This window comes from Perna viridis, chromosome 14 (assembly GCF_037379345.1).
Source record: "Perna viridis isolate PV_CMFRI_1.1 ecotype Kerala chromosome 14, ASM3737934v1, whole genome shotgun sequence".
Lineage (NCBI taxonomy): Eukaryota > Metazoa > Mollusca > Bivalvia > Mytilida > Mytilidae > Perna > Perna viridis.
The window spans coordinates 32734051-32753332 of NC_142458.1; the positions used below are offsets into that span (position 1 = coordinate 32734051).

At 32.5% G+C, this 19282-nt stretch overlaps 1 protein-coding gene across 1 annotated transcript; it reads right to left on the reverse strand.

Moving 5' to 3' along the window:
* Positions 1-1217: 1217 nt before the first annotated feature.
* Positions 1218-15513, reverse strand: LOC148599034 (KICSTOR subunit 2-like). The gene is made up of 11 exons (XM_088561210.1): positions 15412-15513; positions 13118-13253; positions 12293-12496; positions 11787-11914; positions 10238-10375; positions 9763-9901; positions 9057-9152; positions 6110-6204; positions 5614-5782; positions 4871-4957; positions 1218-2355 (listed from the first exon to the last, which is right to left on the reverse strand). Exons 2-11 carry the CDS (start codon positions 13217-13219, stop codon positions 2179-2181), a joined length of 1335 nt encoding a protein of 444 aa, XP_088417336.1. The 5' UTR covers positions 13220-13253; positions 15412-15513; the 3' UTR covers positions 1218-2178.
* Positions 15514-19282: the final 3769 nt, after the last annotated feature.

Here is a 19282-nt window from a genome sequence, read left to right on the forward strand (position 1 = left end):
AATGGAATAACAAGTCACAAAAATTATACATCAATTTCATATCTGTATTTGCCTAAATCAAATCAATTGAATGGTAAAGAACATTAGATTACATTTTGATAAACTTTTGTATAAAATAACATCATAAAATAAATTTATTTAAAAATGCAAGTATATAAGACCAAGGATGTCAAAACCCTGATTGTATGAACACACCATTCAAGCTTGATACAGATTTGAATTTTAGTTGCAAAATCTTTAAGAGACAGTAAGAGTTGATCAGAGTCAAAGTGTTTGGTGTACCTTATTCATCAGTTGTTCTAGTCCCAGACCCCAAAATCAATCCTAGCATTCATTTTCAGATATGGCACCTTGTGGTACAATTCAAAGAGGTCCATTTATTCTTAGTCAAGTTTTTGTCCAGAATATCAATAAAATGTTTGTTTCTGGTATCTTGTCTTTCATGATTTAAGTGTCTCACTCCCTAAAATCAAACCCAGTCTTCCCTTTTATGATATGACATCATGTAGTACAAAATTTCAAAGATACTGTGAAAGTACTTTTATTCATGGGTATCAATTTTCCTGGTTTAGGGAAAAAATATCAGTTCGTAGATTCTTGAAATTCATGAATTTGAAACTTAATCACACAAACAAATGTGGAATTACCTCTTCGTTGGGATCCAAATTTCGAGGTTTACCAGACCCACAAAAAATCACGAAAATTGGTTCCACACGAACAATAATATATTCACAGTATCCATTCACTCATAGTCATGTTATAGTCCAGACATAATGGTAATACTTCTTAATGCTTGTTTTCCAGACCCTTATTTCTAATTGATCCAATTTATAACCCCAAAATCAATCTCAGCCTTCCCTTTCATGTTATGGTAATGAAAATTCTTATTTATAACTGTTTCCGGGCACTTATTTTTTATAACCCCCCAAAATCAAACTCATCCTTCTGTTTAAGATAAGACATTTTTTTGATCATTTACTTTAAGTTACAGACTATACATTGTAGGTACTCCCTAAGCATGATGAACAGAGACAGATGAAGTCAAGTGGCTACCAGACCATTTTAACCTGAGTGGCACAGTTAATTAGGAGTTACTTATATTACCTAAAGTCAAAGGTTAAATATAATTCCAGCCAGTCAGATTTGAGAAAAATAAATTGTATGACAAAAGCATTTATTCACTTAAATGGAGATACCAGTGTAATGATGACTACAACTGTGAATAATAAATTTATTTTCAATATTGATACAACAATGTAATGATTATATTTAATACATGGGTAGGACAATGGAATAACAATGTATATTAGTCCAACATTAATTCTTCAAAATTGACTCAATTATCACCTTGGATAAAAAGAACATAATCTTATAATTTGTCCATAGATCATTTTATAACATTAACTCTAAATTCAACAGCATTATCAAGAAAAGAAAAAAATAAAGAATTTAAGCCAAGGTTCCAGTGGAAATCATAAGAATATACGAGTAACCCAGGGACAATGACCAAACATGGAAATCTGACACACACAATAAAGAATATTGAAGAACAAATGTAAGACTTACTTAACAAATGTAAAATCCAACTCTAATTTAAAAACAACCAATTTGTGGGTCAATGTCCACTAAGGATACCACTACATCATAACTTTAAGAGTATGGTCAAAATATAAACAGTCAGCAAACAAGAATTAGTCAAAAATCAAATCCTAAGATATGGAAGATATATGATGCTTGTGTCTAAATATCAAAAGATTGTCACAAGTAGTTGCAGATACATAAATTTTATACTAAAAAAATTAGGTCAAACTTTAAACCAAGTCATCAAGAAATAAGAAATTGTTACTACATGTGTAAGGTATTTACTACATGTGTGTAGTATTTTCTACATGTGTAAGGTATTTACTACATGTGTAAGGTATTTTATACATGTGTAAGGTATTTACTACATGAGTAAGGTATTTACTACATGTGTATGGTACCCTACATGAAGTTTGTGTTAAAATATCAAGTGATTGTGAATAGAAGTTTCAAAGAAAACTGTTATATAAAAGTTGTGTTGAACAGACAGATGGACAGACATGGGTAAAATGATAAACCCTCTCCTGCAAAGTAGGAGTCTAAAAATAAAATAATAAACAAATAACACTGAATAACAACTTATGTCAATATATCTGTTCATCCCTTTATTCCAGGCTTGAGGGTAGAAAACAGTTTTACTCCTCTCAGATTAGAACTAACTTCTACCATGGAGTTATTTACATAGGAGTCTTTCTCAGATTTCTTTGTTTCAAATATAACAACAAGTGTCACTCTTTCATCAACTTGTGAAAGAAAGTAAGTGCTGTTGGCTTTCTGAAAGAGGAAAAAAAACATTCTAAACTAGAATTACTGTGAGCAAGTTCACATTATAACAAGCTCCATGCAGTCATTCGTTTTCTCTCAAACAGCTACATACATACTTCCATGCTTTTTGAAATTTTTGGACAAAATACAAATCTATTGTCGTTTTACCATCTGATAACATAAAAAAACTCACTTTTTTCATGTTTGTAAGATTCTCACATTTTTTGAGAAGGCTGTCTGCAGCGTCTAGAGTGACATCAAAATGTCATATGCTGTTAAGAGCCTGACATTATAGAGGAGGAAGTCCTCATAATGGTATTTAAAGCAAAATAAAGTCATTAAGCTTGCAATCACTGAGAGACTGATTTCAGTTTTTAGTGGAGTCCGAGTTGCTCATTTGCTTTTGTTACTTTGTATGTATGATTTTGGTTACTTTCTGTTGTTTGTTGTGTATGTCTGTTTTCCATGTCTGGTCTTTGTCCCTGGATTACATTTTTTTGATTACCGCTACAATCTTGGTTCCCTTGTTACTCTTTCAGTCTGACAGGAAGTGTCATCTTTCAGAGCTTCCCATATAAAGTTCCATATTTTTGTAACTTCTTAATTAAAAGGCCTTTATTACATTGTGTTCAATAATTACTGAATTTCAGATAATATTTTTTTTTGTTTCCAACATGCTATGAGAGTAGGCCTTTCTGGCTTTAGCCTGAATATCCAAAGTATGAACACTTAGTAATACCGATCTCACTAATTACCCATCAAAAAGTGACAAACATTGTCAAAGGGAAAATAGCTACAAGACGATTTTCAATTATATCAACATAGTCCTCTTATAGGTTACACCTGTTTCACATTAGAAAATATGCCTCACTCCTGCTTCAAATGAAGTTGAATATTAAATGTGAAATCCAACATTTTCCAACATACATACAGTATCTACATATGATACCCAACCTTCCTTTGAAATTTCATCAAAATCTCCTCGGGTGTTTCAGAGGAGTTGTGCTTACAAGAAATGTGAACAGACAAACAGAAAGACCAACAGACAGACAGACAGACAAGGTAATTCCTATATACACAAAAACTTAATTACAGTAGCAGGGGGTATAAATATTACACACTGTACAATCTACCTAACTGAAGCTGCATACCAAAGGAGTATGGTAAAAGAATATCAAAATTACCCCCATAACATGAAGTGTTCAAATATATTTGAAAGTTGAATTTTTTAAGTAGCACACCAGGTAAGAATCATACAAAATAAGATTCATGGTTGAAAAGCCTACATATTTTTTATTCTTGATATTTTAAATGTTATAGTTATCATGTGACTTTCTATATAACCCGTGCTCTTAGGAGATAAAAATTATATATAATGTACTGTACAATTCAAAATTAAGGGAGATAACTTACAATTCAAAATTAAGGGAGATAACTCTGTAAATGTTACTAAATTACAATAAAAACTGCTGGATTTTCAATGTGAATTATCTTCTATGAGCAGACTGATTGGAATGAATGATAATACATTTCATCATATAGACCCACAAAACAACTTATTCACAAAAATAAAAACATGTAGGCTTTTATTTTAGGTGTATCACATATTACAGAATTTGCATGATTCTTACAAATACTGCTACTTAAAAAGAACTTGTTAGTTCTGCATGTTATGATTCTGTTATCATTTAACTACCTTAGAACATGCAAATAGGAAATTTCAAATCGTAACTAAATTTCCATAAAAATTATAGGCATTAAATTAGTGTTAGTGAATCTGCATCTTTCAAATCTTCTCAAGCAAGGTTGCTGAAAGTATGAAGATTTCCTTATCGATTGAAGACCAATAGGTGGCCTGATGTTTTCATTCAGGTGTCTCTTTGACATAAACACCATACCTGTTCTCATTATATTACTAACAAATAGGGCATAATGGAACATTAAATCTGGAAACCGCTGACAGACAGACAGACAGGCACCATTTTGGAGGTTATTATTCCTCACCACTTCCTGTGACATTGTATAAAAGCAACAAAACATTTCCAAAAAATATGAAGTTGATGTTGACCAAATTGAAAAGATTGCTGGAAATTTTGCAAAGAAAATGCATGGAACATACACACATACTGGTATACACATACATACTTACATACACACATACATACATACATACTTATTTACATACATGCAATACACACACACACACATACACATACATACATACTGACAGCAGTAAAACTTAATAACCCCATGCCTACTGCAAGAGGTGTAAAAAGTATTCCTTGTTAAAAAAGAAAAAAAAAACATTCTGTATATATTAAAAGTATTCTAGTTTTCAATGGCAATATCCTTGTTCAGATTATACTTATGCAACTTTTAAGTATTGTACATGTTGTCATGTTCATATCATCACATCGTATGTGCAAGTGATTTTTTTTTTGCTCTTTTTTATCAAGTTAATGTGCGTGAACTATGGTTCACCTTTTCAGTTCAAACTTAATAAACGTCTAGTTACAAATGGTACCTTATCTTGTACACAGACAACTTTATTTTCATGTGATCTGTTGGTGATTAGTGAAACCACACTAGGCCAGTGGTTAGCAGGTCTCTCCTGAAATAAATGATATAAAATTCAAACGTACATGTATTCACTTTTCATTTGTTCATTGCATGATCCTTAAAACTGACACAGACAAATGTTGTAAAATCTTTAAAACTGCAGTTCAAAAACACACATTGGCTGCATACATTTACACTGTGTGGTTTCTTGTTCTATATATAAACTCTGCAGAAATTGGGGCAATTTTCAGTATATTTTAGTTAATAGAGAATTTCAACAGCCACCCATCACAGAATTGTAAATCAGTCACCCATCACAGAATTGTAATCTAGCAAAGAATTTCTGGGACAGCTTTTGATAAAATAAAAGGGAGTTGCTCATTTATGACCTATTCTTGAACAAAGTAACAAAATTTTCCAACAAAAGGGTGGGTTTTGAGCCCATGAACCCCAACTCCCCTACTGACCCCAACTACATAAAATTCAAAATATCACTCATATCTGGCTTTATCAGCAGAAAGTCCATTTTTTCGTGTTTCAAATTTTAAAATTACACTTTCAAATAGGAGAGTCTCTTACAATCCTTTTAACATTAAATATTTATGATGAATTTATTTTTTATTAAACAAAATTAACTAGAAGTAAGTATACAATAAAACCTGAAAAAAAATAAGAATTTCATGTCTGAAGTCTTTAAACATTACTTACAGTATGTGGATATGAGAAAATGGTGGGAAAACTGTCCAATCCCTGAGGTTGCTGTGGTGTTTTATTTGGTAGGGAGTACCCTGGACCTTTGTAAGTGTCTCCTAAACCATGAACATCTAGCACCAAGGCAACATAAAATGCATCACTCTTACGATGGAAGTTTGTCAACCTAAGATGATGGGAACAAAATATCTGTGATCTTATGTTTATTGAGCATATGATACCTAACTCTTTCCAAATATACATTAAGTTGTTGAACGGGAAACTTAACTGATGATGTTTTTTTTTTTTACTTTCTGAGAAAAATGTCAATAAATACATTTGCATTTGTTTTTATTTCAAGATAACCAATAAACCATCCTATTTAAAATATGGACATTAAAAAAAAATCTTTTGTACTTTTAAATAAACATTTAATCTGTGTAATCAACAGATTGATCTAAAGCATCAGTGATGTCAAATAAAGTTGACATCACAAGAGAAAGTTGTTACTTACTTAGCAACGAAATCTTCAGGGGCCTTAGCAACCAAACTTTTCATTTCACCCTGTGTAGTTTGTTTCTGGAGAACATCATAGAAATACACACTGAACTGTAAATAAAAACAAATCATTTAAACAATAAAGATTATATATTATATTGTACAATTTGACATACATGTATTACTGTAGATCATATTCGGGTACATATACACAACTACGGTAGAAAAATACAGCCTGTTTGTGTAAAAGGTTTAAGGACAGGGCAAAATGTTAGACAGTGTATACCCTTATACTGTTTTTACCATGCAAAGAAATAATATGATTTTATGTACCAGTCTATGTAAAATCAGGCAGTGGATCAAACATGGTAGGAAAAAACCAACCATTTTGAACGTTTGACTATTTGTACCATAACAATTAAGGAAAAAAGACAAGACTATCACTGTAAGGATTTATATATTACAAGGATTGGAATCTTGCACAATTTAAATAGTACGATAATATATATGTTGCGTGGGGCAATAAACAGCGAGATTACCCATGATGCGTTTTGTTGATGCTGAGTGTGCTCTGTTAATGGCGGCAATTTCCATCGCTTCAACATTTCATCATGATGAATGTAGGCATTCTGACTCATATGGTTTGAAAAACAAATTAAAATATCCCACCTCAAGTTGCCTCCAGACATTTTCAATGTTTTGTTTTGATCAATACCTCCATATTTGAGACCTTAATCTCTTATAAAATTTTAAACCTGGTCCCACTTTCTAAGGCATACTTCCCTCCTCATTAAAAATTAAAAATCCTTTTTCCAAACCCGATCAATCCTCATCAAATTTGAAAAAAAAATGATCAGAAATAGTATGAGGGTTTATACAAGGAGTTTCATAGTTGTAGCTTTCCCTGCATTTATGATACCAACATTTTTATAAGCCTTTGTTTTGACTCCTGACTGTGTACCCCTGCCTTCGAGGGTGGTAACCCTCCTCATTTAAAATTTAAACACTTTCTTCAAAACCCAATCTATCATCATAAAAATTTATTTCAAATTGATCAGAAATGGTCCGAAGGTGTATGTAAGAAATTTTATAGCTGTTGCCGTCCGTTCTTGCATGATATCAACATTTTTAATTGATCAACTGTTGATATAAACAAATGGCGGCCGGAGTCACGCCCCTTAGAAAAGGCATTCCCTTCTAAATTAAAGTTCTAACTCCTTCTTCAAGACCCAAACAATCATCAGAAAATTTGTTGTAAATTGATAAAAATGTCAGATTGTGTATATAAGGATGTTTATAGCAGTAGCTTCACCTGATTTTTTGATATGTTTTAAATAACCTAATTTTGACTGTATAGGTGGCAAGTAGCTGTGGCTAGTATACTGAAATCTCGCCATGCAAGATATTGGGATAATTTACGAGATGCAAATCCTTCTATATATAACTCTTTGATCACTGTAAGCTAGAAAAATAGTATCTGCAAACTTGATTTTTAAGATTTTGAATTACTCATCATTTTCTAAAACCACAGACATTGAAACACTTGAACATGCTCACTTAACAAAATCTATAAAAATCAATCAGTAACCTCAGCTCAAGTTTCCCGCCCTCTTAACTTGTAAAAACATTAAATGACCTATTTAAACATTTTATTGGTAAAAAAATCACAGAAACCAGACACACAAAATTCATCAACATATCAAAGTACCATTTCTATGCACCTGTCAGTGATTTCTTATGACCCTGACATGTTCATCCACAAAAAGTGGCAATTGGCTTCAACAGCACTAAATATTTTGTCAAAAAGTTTCACCATTTAGCAGATTTTCATGGTTGCAATATTTCAGTTGTTGACATATTTTGTCAATGTTTCCTTTGAATGAATATGATATCAGATATAAAACCATTTTCAAAGACGAACAAAAAGGACATCATGGATCTGTTGTTTATTTCAGACAGTAGGAAACCATAGCATATCCATCATAAACACTGTCATAAGTTAAAAATTTATGCTGGGAATGCAGTGCTCCTTAATTCCTTATAATGAAAAAACTTAATCTTGAAAAGCAACAAATGCATCTGCATATCTAATATTAATTACTTTCAGAGATAGTCAAAATGTCATCCAACTTTAAGTAAGCTATAAAAAAAGGTTAAAAGAACTACATAACATAATTCCCATTAAAATCAGATAATCAAAAGATCCTGATAAAATGCAAAATAGCATATGGTGTTCTTGCTACATACCAAGTTTAATGAAATTCTGTTTGAAAGTTTAAGAGGAATTGCAATGACAAGCTGATACATGATGATTTATGGTAAATTTCTTAGTTCAAAGGGACATTTCACCCATAAAAATTATAGTCAAATTTTCTGATAATATGCACAACTGCATATGGTGTTCTTGCTACAAAGTAAGTTTCATGAAATTCATTTAAGTAGTTTACAAGAAGTGATAATGACCAGCCAATTCTTGATTTTCAGTAAATTTACTAAATTCAAAGGGACATAACTCTCATAAAAATTAAACAATCAAAATTTCCTCTTAATATGCAGACTACATATATTATTCTTGCAAAAAACCACATTTCATGAAATTCAGCCAGAATCTGTGATTTCAAGCTGATGCCTGATGATTTATGTAAATTTTTATGTTCAAAAGGGCAATACTGCCATAAAAATTTCCTAATAATATGCACAACTGCATATGGTGTTCTTGCTACATGCCAAGTTTCAGGAATTTCTGTAGAGCAGTTTTAGAGTTTTAAGTGTTATGGATGGACGGATGGATGAAGGTACCCAACTCCTAGACTTCCTTCCACCTTTTGTGATGCAGGTAAAAAAATATTAGCTATAACTTATCTCATTTATCTTAAAACCTCAGTCTTATTTTCCTGAGCTGCAATTCTTTCTTGTGACAAAAAAATAATACAATTTTGTCATTTTTGAATAAACAACACTACCTTTGATAAGAGGAAGCCTTTATATTTTGTTAACCAGAGATATAATGCTGGCCAGCCTGAATGTTTACTGCTACCTCCAAATGTTGATTTCTTTGTCTACAACACAATACAAAACACCAGTTTAAAGCCCTACTCAGCACTAATAGGAGAAAACTATTAAAATACTGTATTAATAAGATAGACATGACATATCAAGTTTTCCAAGTGTATTAAGTTTTGATAATTCAGAGCTATATAATTCTCATATCCTGATACATTTGCAAATTTTGCATATTGACTTACAGTATCTGAACCGATCCGTGCAACAGAAATTGATATCGGTCATCGATCCGTCAAACTGATCTATCAAACCAGTGATCGCATCACGTGACCACAGAGTGGTCTATATATTTTATGGTTTCCTGTGTTTTCCTGTTATGCAATAAATTTGAACATCAATTTATACTTTTATTTTACATTTGTTTTATTTTTAACAAATCATTTGTCATTTTACCTAACAAAACTGTGATCAAATCAATCACTGGTCATCGATCCGTCAGCGATCAATCAGTCAACAGTCATCTATCTGTAAAACCGTTGTGCGGATTGATTCAGGGACTGTATGTAGTGGAAAAGCTTATTTTCAGGCAAAATTTTCACATTGAAAGTAGAAAATTTCTATGATATAAAGGTAGCCATAATTCTATTCTATAGTCAAAGATCGTACCTCCTTAAGTTGTGCTGTAGCTCCCCACGTTGTTAGTTTAGTATGTGCCTCATACAGCTGTATCAGCGAAGGGAGAAACTTCCAATCAGACATGTATATCTGGGCTTGTAACAGGTGTAGGATAGTGTCACACTCAAACCTGGTGAAGAAATCTAGATATATCAGCGAAGGGAGAAACTTCCAATCAGATATGTATATCTGTAATTAAACAAGTATATCATAGCAGGGAGGGGTATTTGCCAAAAAAAATACCAGTCTCAGGAATCAAGTTTAACTTACCAATCCACTCAGGAATTTTATTTTCCTTGACTAGTATATTAAGCAAATACCCCTCCCATTCATGATATATCTGTTTATATTTTTTTCCTCAAGAAATTAGTGAAATATAAATTGCTCATAAAAGTAAGTTGGTTTACACTAGATGATACTACTATACTCTAAAACAAAGGTCATCAGTTGAGAGTTGACAACTTACCCAAAAGCAGCCTTTAGTGGACTGAGTAATGGATGATGGAAAAATTTACTGCTGTTCTGTACAATATCTGTGATAACATTGACAAGGTCACTATAGGTCATGGCTCTGTTTGTTCCACTAGTGCTCAATTGTACATAACTACTGAATGTCAAGGACTATGATTAACAGATAATATCAATAATGGAAGTAAGTATACATGACTAAAGCAAGCTGAAAAAACTAAAATCATATACACAGTCCTAAATGAGCTTGAAAAGCATAACTTTCATCATAATTGGTATTAAATAATGATGTAGATCTGAACTCTTTTATCTTTTATTAAGCTCATCTAAAACTGCTGTATTAAAAGGTCTATGCACAGGGCCTGATTCAGGCGGGGGCATGGCGGGCGTGCACCCCCCTAAAATTTGCAAAGCATGGATTGTCAGAGGTAGATTTAGGCAGTTTTTGGTTGAAACTTTAATTTCACGCTAATTTTACCACAAAAGATATCTACACTGAACCCACTCTTGAAGAATATTTAAAAATTTTAACCTAAAAAAATGTTAGCCTCGCTCCGCTAAAATCTAAAATCCTGGATCCGCCCCAGAAACAAAGTACATATAAAGACATTTTTTTGGGGCTAATAAACCTAATTCCATTCCACAGCTATTAAATACAGGTTTCCTGATGTAGGATATATAAAATGGGTTGGCTATTAATTATCTAGTTAACAAGTTAATGTCAGGTAAAAACATGAAGTAGCATGCATTGTGCTATGGTTATGATGGTATACCCCCACTCAAATAGGAAGTTAATATTTGACGTCAACCAACATTGCTTACAACATATATTCTTAATCTATATAAAGCCGAACAGCAAATCGGAAATTGTTCCATCCATTGAGAGCAAAGATTATACAGTCATAACTGCAAAAAAAATCACAAGGAAGGACAGACATACAAGGTAAGTCCAATATACCAACCACTTATTTGTTAGAAACAACCTATGGATTAACTGAAACAAGAAGCAAGATCAACTTCGGGATTTCTGATTAGGAAGGCAAAAATCATATCAACAGGTAAGTAAACTTTTTGAGGAGGTATATTTTATGAAAATTCAAAATTTCAAGCAAAACAAGTAAGGCGTAGCCATATGTGACTAACATTCCTACAAAATTTTACAAAATCCGTCCAGCAGTTTCTGAGGAGTTGTGTCCACAAAGCTTTCCTGTAGTGTATCATGTACAAACCCAACAAAATATAACAAACTTTAACAAAATCCCATAACTCCTGTAAAATTTATCAAATGAAAAGGGCTGCACAACATGATCAACTACATATATTGATTCACAAACCTACAAAACTTGAACAAAATCTGTTAAGAGGTTTCCAAGGAATTTGTTCCACAAGTGTGATCTAACTGATGCAGAAATGCACGGACACTGGTATTTCAATGTTTCATATATCTTTTCATAGTTTTTTTTAACCTACACTGGGTCCCCTGACTGAATCTGTGTCCATCATATCCTACATGATCAAACTTAATTTGTCAGCTTTATAAAGGATACAATTCCATTGTTTTGAGTCTAGCCGTGAGATAGTGACAAAGATGGCCAGACAGATGCCCCAGGACTTGGTCTGTGCTGTCTTCCACCTTCTTCAGTTCTGTTATCAAGTTCTGGTACAGTGCTTTTAACTAAAATGAGCATGTATATACATTGTATATCACAGTTAAAATATCAAAGTTAATAAAATAAGATGTCAGAAAACTTGCATTACATTGTGTTTATTAACTGTACTGGGATAGAATGTACTGCACTTACATTGAAGGTAAATGAGCTAAATTTAAAAGAACTTTAGGAATCCATGTTAAACTTCATTTCAATTTTATGTTTTTTTTTCATATTTTACTAAAACATTTTAATTGATATGTACTTAAGGCTATTGCTGCTTCACAATTCTCAACGATTAATTTGATTTTCCTTTCAAATGTTTTTGTGTATCTGAAATTCACTATAGACATGAATATGTAGCAATCATTTTATTACATGTATCTAAGATTCATAATATTTACATCTTTTTGTCTATGAAATAAAATTCCTTTCGGTTCCAGAAAGCCTAGAGACATGTAAGCTTTCTCTGCAGTTACAAACTGAGCCAAACAATATACTAGCAGTCCCCATGTTGAACCAAACAGCCCTGAGGAGGAACCAAAAACACTGGACGAGGAACCAAACACAGCCCCTCCTGATGTCTTCACAGATTCCTTCTCTTTGTCCTAAAAAAAATGTTTGAAAATAAATAGTAATATATTTTTGATAAATTTCTTTCTCTGCTGTGGATTTAGGTAATGATGTGTTTTATCACCTAATATAATGATGTAATAACACATGTACATATAATTAGAGTCAAAGAACAGTCCATCCTGGTGTCTTAAAAGATTTTAACTCATCCCAATAAAATGTCAAAAAGTAAAGGGAACATTCATTGTACCTCAGAAATTTGAAGCACATGGTATTTTAATACAAAAATAGGATAATCATGTGACAACAACTTACTGTAATTCTTAACTAATGATAAATAGTGACAGGATTGCTATCACTAAATCTTAACATTTGAACGTTTATCGATCATACAGCGATGGGTGTTCTTCAAGATCAAAATGACAAGTATCTACACTGTGTAGGAGGAGTGTGTTCTATAAATGTTTGTCATATGTTACATGTAAATCTTTAAAGGCTTTATTTGTTGTATTATGGTAATTTTCACACTTTTCATGGATTCTGTCAACATATTCATTGGTTTTAATTTATCATGGTTTTGAAAACCACAAAAAGTAGTCACAACAAAATATGTTTCTATTACATTTTCAGCAGTATTTGTTATTGAAGGTACATACTATTATATCCTTTGCCTTGTCATAAGCAAACTGACTGATGAGTGGGAAGAATTTTTCTAGAAACTGTTCCTCTCTGTTACCAGAAGGGGATCCAGTAGCCATTTCCTTTTCTATTGTTTGGCTATATCATCCATGCCTGAAATTCACAATAGGTTTAATGACCAGGGCTATAGATTTCCCATTTCCTATTATATTGTTCCCTACAAAATTAAGACTAGCTAAAGACAAACTCAGAGTTTACTTCAATTGCAGGGAAGTGAATTTTTATTCCTATAACTTTGACAGACAAACTACTTCACAGCAGAACTTTCCTTTATGTTTGCAAATAAATTGTACACTCAGAAGACCTTAAAGTACAAAGCATCTCCCTCTTGATCTGTAATACCTTCTCAGTGTCCGTTGTAATGTGCATCATTTTCATCATCATTTACCGATACTTTAATTTTATTAGAAAAATTAAGAGTGAAAGACTTCACTTTGTTTATTGTTTTTTGTTTGTTTTGCTATGGTTGGTTAAATGTTAAACTGCTTATACAATATATGTCTTTGGTAGCATATATCTGCCCTATTGGTCATTTAATTAGCCAAATAAGTCAACTTGTCATTTGAATATGTCTACCTGTCACTTACATGTAGTTAAGTATGTACTTAAAATATGGACTAAAAAGAACAAATTTCGAGAGTTAAGCCATTTATGACAATTTCTGTATTATTTAAACTGTAAGTCAATACATTTTTTCAGCAAGTCATCAGCCTCGACTTGTCATCAACTTCAACTGATTTTAGATTTTTCCAAGAAAAATGTTTATCTGCAGTTTCACTACAATGTTATTAAGCTGCTGGAACCTTTGCATAAAGACAGGAGAAGTTAATTACAGACAATTTTTGAAATGGTAACTCCACTGTGGAGAGTGGAGACACTGTGACTCCACTCAAAATATCTCCACTGTGAAGAGTGGAGAAATTAAAATTTGTGTTGATAGTAGTGTACATCAGGGTCTTTGAAAACCGATGTAGCCTTGGCACTCATTGACCTACTTACTACTTTCATTTGTTTCAAAATTAAAGACCTCACAGCCTTTAACCACTATGACAGAGAATCAATGTCTTCTTGTTCTTGTTTTATGTAAAAAAATGATAAAATTGTCAATATCAGTATTGTGTTGATGGCTTAATACCTTTAAATAACCAAATTTTTGAAAATGAGATATTTTTGCAAATTAAATGAGTGTGAACACTTGAAATATCCTTAATGGTCTTAATTCATTACTAAAATGTTAAAATTGTCAAAATAAGCATCATGTTTGTGGCTTTGACACATTTATTTCAGTCCAATTTCTCAAAAATGACATATTTCTGCAGATTGTAAGGGTGCAAACAATTTTAATTTTAATAATGGTCCAAAATTATTGTTAAAAATATTCAAAATGGCAATATTAGTATCCAGTTGGTGGTAGCAGCACTCATATTTCAGTCAAAAATCTTCAATATAGACATATTTTTGCAAAGTGTATGTGTGCGAACACTTTAAACATACATGTACCTATTTGTCTAAAATTATTGTAAAAAATGTTACAATTGTCTATATCATTATTATGTTGATGGCTGTGATACATATATTTCAGACCAAATTCTTGAAAATGAGATATTTTTTGCAAATTGAATGAGAGCGAACACTTCAAATTGCCTTTATGGTCTTATATTATTGTTTAAAATGTTAAAATTGTCAAAATAAGCACTATAAGTTTGGCTGTGACACATTGATTTCAATTCAATTTCAGGATTATTGTTTAAAATATTAAAAATGGCAATATTATTATCCTTTCTAAAGTTGCGACGAATGACATATTTCTGCCAATTGAAAGGGAAGCAACATTTTAATTTTTTTTAATTTAAAATCATGTGAGTGTCTCTGACAGAAAATTATTTCAGTCCAAAAATTTTCAAAAATAACATATGTTTAGAAATCGTATAGCGAACATTTTCAAACGATAATGACAACAAATTAAATATTATTGTACAAATGTACATGTACTTCCAGTAAATATTTTTAAAAAATGTCAATAAATAGTGCACTATGACACTTGTAATCATTAAAACGTACTCTAAAACAAGCTTTTTCTATGGCATATATAGCCTCGAGCATTCTTGTATAGCATCACACTGGTCAATTTAATCATGTCAGTATCGAGAAAGTTTGTGATTTCATATAAATCCCTAACATCAGTTTCAAAACTAGTTCTGTATCTATTTTCCTCGTAGAACGTTTTGAAATAAAGAAAACAATAACTTACGCATTGACATCTCTAATTATGCCAGGCAAAGTCATATTACTGACAATCTTCCGTTTCGATCTACGTTTTTTGGCGAGGAAGTTTCATACCAGGGAATGTAACAGCTGTGAAAGATAAAAAAAGGTATGTCCAACTAATCACAAACACAGTTCGTTCCAGCATCCAGGGCATTTATCGCAAGCGATGCAAACTTATAAAAAAATATGGTCTGGGCTACCAGCTTGTATTTCCTAATTTTTAACTCCTAAAATGGTAACAACTTTTGTTTGTAATTTAAATTACGAGATTATATACATGTATATTTTATTAATTACCAGTTGTAATTATGACAGATTCTTCAGACTAATTCCACACCTGGCCGCCCTGGGTGCACATGCTTGATATGTTTACAATTTCGTACCCCTGATTAAACGGGGTGTGTGTCTGGCATTCTTTATTAATCACTGTTCGCGAGTCCCTGTGTGCATGACTTTAGAATAACCACATAGCCTTCGGAAAAAGATAGGGCAAAAGTAGGAGTGAAATGACCTTAAAACATAAATTGAAAAGCACGTCAATTCGTACTTTCTGGTTTATTTTGTGGTACATTGATTAACAATGACGGAACGACACATTCACATGCTTATTTGTAGCACAGCACTGTCTCCAGCGTCAAAAAACTTTTAAAAGGACGCTTGAGGCTACAAACACTCTATACAGGAAATTCCTGAAAACTTGAACCTCCTTAAGATATGAGAAAACTCTTTATCATTTGTGACGTTATCAATTTAACGGTTAATTGGTCAATAGTTTTCCTTTACCATAGAATTCTAAGTGTAGGTCATGATCAATATATGAGGCTGACTTCACAGTGTCTGTAGTATCCTTTATCTTAAGTTCTTAGGGGTAGATGCGATGTATCAAATCCGCGAAATCAGGATTGTTTTAAGATAATACGTTATCTATATAGCGGAAACTGAGATTAAAGTATTTAGCCAAACGATAGTCTTTCTTTCGGATCAGATCAGCTATAAAGTCAGCCTCATAAGAGTGAAGGAAAAGGTCAGGAAGTAGAGGAGCACAACTTGTTCCCATTGGAATGTCAACCGTTTGTTGAAAAACGCGTCCACCACACTGGACAAATATGTTGTCGATTAAAAATTCCAGCATTTTGTAAACATCTTCTGTATATTTGGAAGATGATTTGGAATTATTTCTTACAAAGTATGAGGAATCTCTACCAAGAACTATATATTTGTATCTAGGTGTACCATCTTATTTGAAAAAAAACAAAGATGTATAATGTTTTTTTTTTAAGTCGAGATTTTAACTGTGTTTGTGGAATAGAAATATACAGTGTTGAAAAATCATAGGGTTTAATGCTATTATATTCAGATAATAGTCTTGAACTGTTTGTCTCCAAAAGATCTTTTCAGGATCCACATTGAATTAATACCATTACGTGAGTAACAAGTGTTGTGGTAGGACTGTAGACCCTCTTTGACAGTTGTGAGTATAGAAGTTAAAAGTTTTGAAGGAGGTTTGACTGGTACATTTTGAAGATCCAGCTATGTAACGTTGTTTGTATGGATTCTTGTGGAATTTAGGAATCCAGTGCATAGACGGTAAATCACAATCATCGTCCTTGGTAGAGAGACCAAAAGAGGATAGCACAGATTTGTGGTTTTCCAAAATCTCTTCTTTGGAGAGTGTGGTAGCAGTATAGGTCTTATCACTGCTATTATTTTTTTACGTTTACCTCTGATAATAAACATTGGATGTAAAACGTTTTGCAGACAAAAACAATGTTGTTTTGGGCTGTGTCTGCTGGTACGACAACATATTTGTCATGTATAGTAGACAATGTGTTTGCTACATCGGGGTCTTTGAAAACCGATGTAGCCGTGGCACACTTGACCTACTTAAAACTTTCATTCGTTTCAAAATTAAAGACCTTACGACCTTTAACCACTTTGACAGAGAATCAATGTCTTCTTCTTCTCGTTTTATCCATTTTCTTGCATAGTTCTCGACGGCATTAATAAGAACTTATAATAATAAGTTATAATTCCAATTTATGGAGCGTGGTTTACTGTACTTGGGACCTCTAGAAAGGACATTACGCAGAAATTCGTTTTCGATGATGGTTAAATCTCCTGTAACGACGTGACCAGAAGGACAATATTTGAATGGAGAGTTTTTGCAAGAACAGTCAGGTGGTTTAGCCTTAAAGTCCTCAATCTCTAGGTTCTGCAATAGCCTTTTATAATTGAAAATTTTGGATGCAATGGGTGAAGTATAGGAATATGAAATAATTGGTATGGTTTTGTCTTTGAAATATGGGGGAATTTTGTTGGTAACGTTTTTGTGATGGAGGATGTTAGCCAAATTAATTGCATCTATACCTTTGTTGACAAACGGTAGTGGAAGAAATGATCGTTTTTCTTCGTCTTGACTTTTCACACAAACTGGTTTAAAGAGTCTGTGGAAACCAATATCCAAAATGATGGCAACAAGTCTGTATAATGATGAGGTGGGGTCAGAAACAGGAGTGTCAAGACTTGTTTTGTAAAGAAAGTGTAGTAAAGGGAGAGGTATAGAATAAAGTTTGGTTCTAATGTGATGACGTCCAACAGGTTTTTGTATGAAAGGAAGGAGACCATCTATGGAGACATCATGTAACTTAGGTGACGTATAGTGGCGATGGCCATGACATAATATCGATATCGACTTTGAATCGTCCTTATACTCTCTCCAAATTGTCCTAGTTTGAAATTTTCTTTGGGTCGAAGTGTTCGGCATTCGAAACAAATAATGATAAGGACTGACGCAGTCATGTTAGTTAATATTTGGGCGCCATCATACTGTTTTGGCTTAAATACAGACTAGTTTAGAAAGATTGCATTTACTTGTACGGATGCTTCATGTATCTATCTTAGCTTTACAAGCTAATTTTTAAAAAAAAAAATTTTTTTAAATAAGCAAACTAAGATCACGACTGTTCAGAATTTACGGCGTTAATGATTTGCTTTACCATATTTTGATTAATTATGAAAACTAATAAAATGATTGTGTTTATGATTAAGTTTGCTTTAACTTGATTGTGACTGTTGAAATTTTTTTTTACGATTTTACGAACGGAGGATTTACGAGAGTAAATAACAGTTATGCTGTCTTTCGAGTCATAGTGTGGGAATGAAAAAAAAAATGTATCTATCATATAAGTTTCGAAATATTTTTATCTGGGATGATTCGATATATCAAAACGAACTTTATAATGGTTGTGTTTTTGCAAGTTGTTCAAATTACACTCCACTGGCCTTAATGATATCTATTAGATAGAAAAGCGTAGTGCTTAGAAAATGAGAATCTCTTATCTTCTCCTACTACTCTATTAAAATTTCTAAACTTGTTGGAGTGCTTTACTTATGGGTAGCCTTAAAAAGAAACAAACATTACAGAATTTTTAATTTTTGATAATGGCAAAGAATATTTTTAAGATTACTGAATATCGTGAAGTAATCAACTTGTTTATTTTATTTAAAAAAAGATAGACGTAGTAATACCGATGGTGTACACAAGAGGAAAGTCTATAACAACACTATGAGTACCAAATTAACAACACGTTCCACACAAAAGAAATAAAATCTACAAACTGAATAAAACAAAAGGAACAAACCCATTTAACAAAGCCGGTACACTCGCCACCTTAGACATTTTTACATGTTGACTTTTTAACTACTGGCTACATATCCTTGTTAGAATGAAGGTTTTTAGAGATGCGTAGATCATGGGTCAGTTGTCTATACCAATGGCCTTGAATGTGTCAAACCTTTAAAAAATCTCAGTCTCCTTCGTTATTAGCCACATTCTTTTTTTAAGTGACCCTCTA